This window comes from Sinocyclocheilus rhinocerous, unplaced genomic scaffold, assembly GCF_001515625.1.
Source record: "Sinocyclocheilus rhinocerous isolate Xijiao unplaced genomic scaffold, SAMN03320098_v1.1 scaffold1690, whole genome shotgun sequence".
Classification (NCBI taxonomy): domain Eukaryota; kingdom Metazoa; phylum Chordata; class Actinopteri; order Cypriniformes; family Cyprinidae; genus Sinocyclocheilus; species Sinocyclocheilus rhinocerous.
Window position 1 is genome coordinate 81,785 of NW_015664228.1, and position 6,253 is coordinate 88,037.

Sequence of the window (6,253 nt, forward strand, 5' to 3'; positions counted from 1 at the left end):
ACTATTTGAATATCTGTTAAAATGTAATTTATTTCTTTGATCAAAGCTGAATTTTCAGTCTTCAGTGTCACATGATCTTCAGAAATCATTCTAATATGCTGATTTGCAGCTCAACAAACATTATTATTATTATTATTACTATTAACAATATTTAAAAGAGTTGAGGACATTTTTTGAGAGTTCTTTGATGAATAGAAAGATCCAAAGATCAGCATTTATCTGAAATAAAAAGCTTTTCAAACATTATAAACTATACCATTCTATACCATTCAACTATACCAATGTATAGATAGATAGATATAGATATATTTATTAAAAAATTTTTTGGGAAAGAAATTATAGAAATTATTACTTTTATTTAGCAAGGATGCTTTAAATTGATCAAAAGTGATGATAAAGACATTTCTAATGTTACAAAAGATTTCTATTTCAGATAAATGCTGCTCTTCTGAACTCTCTATTCATCAAAGAAACCTGAAAAAATTCTACTCAGCTGTTTTCAACATAATAATAATAATAATGCATGTTTCTTTAACAGCAAATCAGCATATTAGAATGATTTCTGAAGATCATGTGACACTGAAGACTGAAAATTCAGCTTTGATCACAGAAATAAATTTCATTTGAACAGATATTCACATAGAAAACAGTTATTTTAAATAGTAAAAATATTTCACAATTTTACTGCTTTTGCTGTATTTTAGATCAAATAAATGCAGGCTTTGTGAGCAGAAGAGACTTCTTTAAAAAACATTAAAAATAAAACTTTTGACTGCTAGTGTATAGAAAAATATAATGACATGCTTCCACATGTAAATTAACTATCATGTCTGTTTTATTAAGGACACACAAAAAAACACGTATAAAAGTAAACAAACAAGAAACCATGTAACATTCAGTGGATTTTACAGTTTAACATCATATATTGATTTGATTTGATTACCCATAATCCTCACTGAGGACGAGCTTCAAATTGAATCAGAGTCTGGTGTCCATCATTATCAAACACTGACCGATCAGCTGATCAGCTCCAGAATATCTGAGTTACTTTTTCATATAAGTAACACCAGTTACTTTGTTTCCCATGACAGCTCTTGTGTTGCCATGTCGAGAGAATACTCAGAAAACGTACAAATAAATATAATTGTAGATGTTTAATTACTATTTGGAGCATTGGGATCGCTAGACGAGGGCTTAATGAACTAATTTTAGTGAAAACATCAAATTTGACAAATCGATATTTTCACTTTTTTTGCGTGTAGCTCAAAATTAGCTTCGCAAATGTACATTTTTGGCGTGAAAGGGCTTTTACGTTTGCTGAAAATAAAACTTTTTGTATTAAAAACAAACAAGCGAGCCCAGCCCAGATGAGAAAAATTAATGCAAAAGTAAAGTAACCCATTACTTTTTATGGAGTAACGCAATATTGTAATTTTAAAAGTAACTTTCCCCAGCACTGATGATGATGATGATGATGAAGCTCACCAGCAGAGCGACTTGTATGGGGCTGTGTATGATGTACAGCAGGTTTATATTCATGATCCAACACCTGGAGCAAATGTCAAATATTAGGCATTTCAGGATTTAAGAGTGAACATTTACATCTTTAGAGTTCAGTTTTAAGTGTGAAATCTAGAAATGTGATGTTTACTTGTCATCGTGGAAGAGCAGACGGGCTACAGCATACAGGACTGCAGGGATCACTGGGAAACCTGCAAAAAACAGACTCGCATATATTTGCAGGGAAAAAACAAAAATCATTGGGTGATGTGTGTAAAGAGCTCAATCTTTCATTTCTTGCACATTAGATTATGAAGTCGACAGAAGATTATATTATATTATAAAATATATGCACTGCCATTCAAAACTGTGGGATCAATAAATGTTTTAATGTTTTTTAAAGTCTCTTCTGCTCATCAAGGCTTCATTTATTTGATCAAAAATATAGAAAAAACAGTAATATTTTGAAATATTATTAGAATTTAAAATAACTGTTTTCTATGTGAATAGCTTTTGATCAATTTAATGCATCCTTGATGAATAAAATTTTTAACAAAATTCCAAAAAGAAAGAAAACAGCAGTGTACACACACACAAATTGTATTCAATTAGTTACTGTTAATAGCTGAAATATGTGTGTGTGTGTGTGTGAGAGAGTGTGTGTGTGTGTGTGTGAAAACCATTACGCCTATGGGATGTCCCCACTTTTCACAAAAACAAACCTGTGTGTGTGTGTGTGTGTGTGTGTGAGTGAGTGCGTGTGTGTGTAAAATTATTACATTACAACAATTATTTTAATTATATTTTGGTAAATTTGGTATATTTTGGTATATTCAACCTCAATAAATCAACCTCCTAAACCCCAGAAATACATAAATGTGATACATAAAACACACCACAACATAAAATAAGTTAATAAATTTTTTTTACTTAAATAAATTGATAAGCAACCATCTAAAACATCTGCAGTAGTTTTTTAAAGCTGACACAGAAATATGAGTCTGGCGTTCTGAGTAAACGAGTCATTTCTGAGAGTGAGGTCATGAGAAGCTCAGAGATGAATTGATGTTGCTTCATAAAGACACGGATGCACACACACACACACACACACACACACTCACACTCTCACACACACACACTCACACACACACGGTCAGATTGGAGCGTGAAAGGAATGGCAGCACAAACCCCAGCCGAGGACGTAATACCAGCCCAGCTGCTGCTCTCCCACGAACACGGCCACGATGATGAGCGTGTGCAGGTAGATCCCCTCACACAGCATCCAGAAGTAGTTGGAGCAGGAGGTGTACTGCATGATACTAGCCAGCAGCTTACAGCCGATCTGAGACTGAACATCAACAACATCAACAACTACTGATATCCTGCTGAGGGACACACTTCATAATATACAAACATACAAACATGCATATATATATATATATGTTTGTATATTATGTATATGTGACCCTAGAGCACAAAACCAGTCATACGGGTCAATTTTTTGAAATTGAGATTTATGCATCTTAATTTCATGCATAAATGCAAACGCAATTTATTAAGGGGAAAAAGGCTGTCCAAACCTACCTGGCACTACGTGAAAAAGTAATTGCCCCCTAAATCTAATACCTGGTTGTGCCACTCTTTGCGGCAACAACTGCAATCAAGCGTTTGTGATAAATGGCAATGAGTCTCTCACATCGCTGTGGAGGAACTCTGGCCCACTCTTCTTTGCAGAATTGTTTTCATTCAGCCACATTGGAGGGTTTTTGAGCATGAATGGACTGTTTAAGGTCATGCCACAGCATCACAATCGTATTTAAGTCCGGACTTTGACTTGGCCGCTCCAAAACCTTAATTTTGTTTTTCTTGAGCTATTCATAAGTGGACTTGCTGGTGTGTTTGGGATCATTGTCCTGCTGCAGAACCCAAGTGCGCTTGAACTTGAGGTCACAAACTGACGGCCGGACATTCTCCTTCAGGATTTTCTGATAGAGAGCAGAATTCATGGTTTCATCAGTTATGGAAGTCATCTAGGTCCTGAAGCTGCAAAGCAGCCCCAGACCATAACACTACCACCACCATGTTTGACTGTTGGTATGATGCTCTTTAATGAAATACTCTGTTGGTTTTACGCCAGATGTAACGGGACACACACCTTCCAAAAAGTTCAACTTTTGTCTCATCAGTCCACAGAATATTTGCCCAAAAGTCTTGGGGATAAACAAGATACTTTTTGGCAAATGTGAGACAAGCCTTTGTGTTCTTTTTGGTCAGCAATGGCTTAATAAATGAAATCATAATTTCAAAACTGCAGTTTGTATTTACTCAGGTTATCTTTGTGTCATATTAAAATTTGTTTGATGATCTGAATCTTTCAAGTGTGACAAATATGCAATAAATAAAAACAGCAAAAAACAAATATCATTCATTTTTCTCCTGATTTACAGAAGACACCCACGAAAATGTCATTCAGTGTAACAATCTTGTCAGGCATATTTACAACAAAAATCAATTTATGACTTTTAATATTAAAAGACTAATTACTTTCACCCCAAATACTAATTAGTTGTTATTTTACATTTCTAAAATGTGCCACTATCCTAGGTTTTGCCCATTTGTCAGTAATCATTTTTACTCAATTAAAACCCAATAAAATTTAATATGCTCACTTATTCTTTTATATATTTAAATATGTACAGGTCAGAATAAGCATGTTGTTTGAATTTTTACATAACTACAAGTGTTACACTGAATGACAATGTAACATTATTTCAACCAAATTTTGACATTTTATTCTCCAAAAACTTATTTGGAACCTTAAAAGCAGACACTTTACTTACATTTAATGTGCTTTCTATGGACATATAATCACTTTTTGTGATTTTTCCTCTCTGTACAGTAAGTTACAGTAAGTGTTTATGAGAAACAGCTCATGATGCTCATATACAGTATATATATGCACCTACCGAATCCATTCTGGTGTCTTGTCTCTGGTCTCCAAAGATGAAGTAGAACCAGGCCATGGTGGCGAACGAGTTCAGGATGAAGGAGATGAACATGTTTTTATGAAGAGTGATTCGCTGGCAGCTCAAACACCTGCGCAGACACCAGCCATTCACTTACACTGCCAGCCAAAACCTCTCCAACAGCAAGAACTCTCTTCTGCTCAGTGTATAATGTTACAAAAGCTTTTTATTTGAGATCAATGCTGAATCTGAAATGCATGATAAATGCAAAGAATCCTGAAAAAAAATTTACTCAACTGTTTTAAATATTGATAATAATAATAATAATTAATGTTTTTAGGGCCCTAGAAATCGGTTTTATTTTTTCCCCAAATTCCATTTGAATTTTTCCATTTTATTATTTCACAAATTCAGTTTTACTTTTCCACTTTAGTGGTTAAATTAAGTGTTAGTAAACAAAAAAAGCATGTTTCATTAGTTGGAATCATGAAACTAATACAATTTATTAGCAATTTACTGAAAAGATTAAAAAAAAAAAACATTTTAGGGCTCTAGAAATACATTTAATTTTTTTTCCAAATTCTTATTTTTTTTTTTTTTCATTTATATTTTTTTAAAATTCCATTTTAATGGTTAAATGAAGTAGTATCAATCAAAAAGCATGTTTAATTAACTGAAATCATGAAACAATTTAACTAAACTAATTACAAGTTTAATTTAAGTAAATTAAATAAAATTAAACAAACATGCAAATACTGTAAATAAACAAATGAATGAATGAATGAATGAATGAATGAATGAATGTAGTGTCATTTTTAGGGCCCTAGAAATCAGTTTTATTTTTTCCCCAAATTCAATTAGAATTTTTCCATTTTATTATTTCACAAATTCAGTTTTACTTTTCCACTTTAGTGGTTAAATTAAATGTTAGTAAACAAAAAAAGCATGTTTCATTAGTTAGAATCATGAAACTAATACAATTTATTAGCAATTTAAAACAATTTAAAAGTCAACAGAGAAATAAATTTTAGGGCTCTAGAAATACATTTTACTTTTTTTCCAAATTCAGTTTTTTTTTTTTTTTTCATTTTAATAGTTTTAATGGTTAAATTAAGAGTTAGTAATCAAAAGAAGAATGACTAATTGGTTGAAATTGTTAATTTTAAACTAATTTAATAGCAATTTAATAAAAAGGTTAACAAAAAAAAATTTGAGCAGTAAATCAGCATATTAGAATGATTTCTGAAGATCATGTGACTGAAGACTGGAGTAATGATGCTGAAAATACAGCTTTGATCACAGGAATAAATTACATTTTAAATGTATTCAAATAGAAAGCACTTATTTTAAATAGTAAAAATATTTCAAAATTTTACTGTTTTTGCCGTATTTTGGATCAAATAAATGCAGGCTTGGTGAGCAGAAGAGACTTCTTTAAAAAACATTAAAAATCTGTTCAAAAAGTTTTGACTGGTAGTGTACATCATACAAAGATCCACTACTGTCTCTGTCTCGAAGCCATGTTTTCTGCTCTACTGATCACAGACTGACAGAAACATCATCAGTCTTCATGACGTACTTGAAGTGTGAGAAGATGCAGATGGAGATGAACAGCGATATGATGGACAGCCCCTGTCCCACCATCACCAGATAGTAATTCACTAACATGAGCTGCAGGAGAAAGCACACACACACACACAAACACACACACTCTCACAAACACACACACTCTCTCACACACACACACACACACACACACACAGACACAGACACACAGACACACACAC

General features: G+C 32.7%; 1 protein-coding gene across 1 annotated transcript in view; it reads right to left on the minus strand.

Annotated features, from left to right (window-relative positions):
- calcrl2 (calcitonin receptor-like 2) overlaps nt 1-6,253 on the minus strand; it is a 35,872-nt gene that overhangs the window by 28,977 nt on the left and 642 nt on the right. The window contains exons 2-6 of the mRNA XM_016540768.1: nt 6,046-6,137; nt 4,467-4,596; nt 2,689-2,848; nt 1,652-1,712; nt 1,486-1,549 (exon numbers count right to left, since the gene is read on the minus strand). Coding sequence (XP_016396254.1) covers nt 1,486-1,549; nt 1,652-1,712; nt 2,689-2,848; nt 4,467-4,596; nt 6,046-6,137 — 507 coding nt within the window. The remainder of the gene's footprint in view (nt 1-1,485; nt 1,550-1,651; nt 1,713-2,688; nt 2,849-4,466; nt 4,597-6,045; nt 6,138-6,253) is intronic.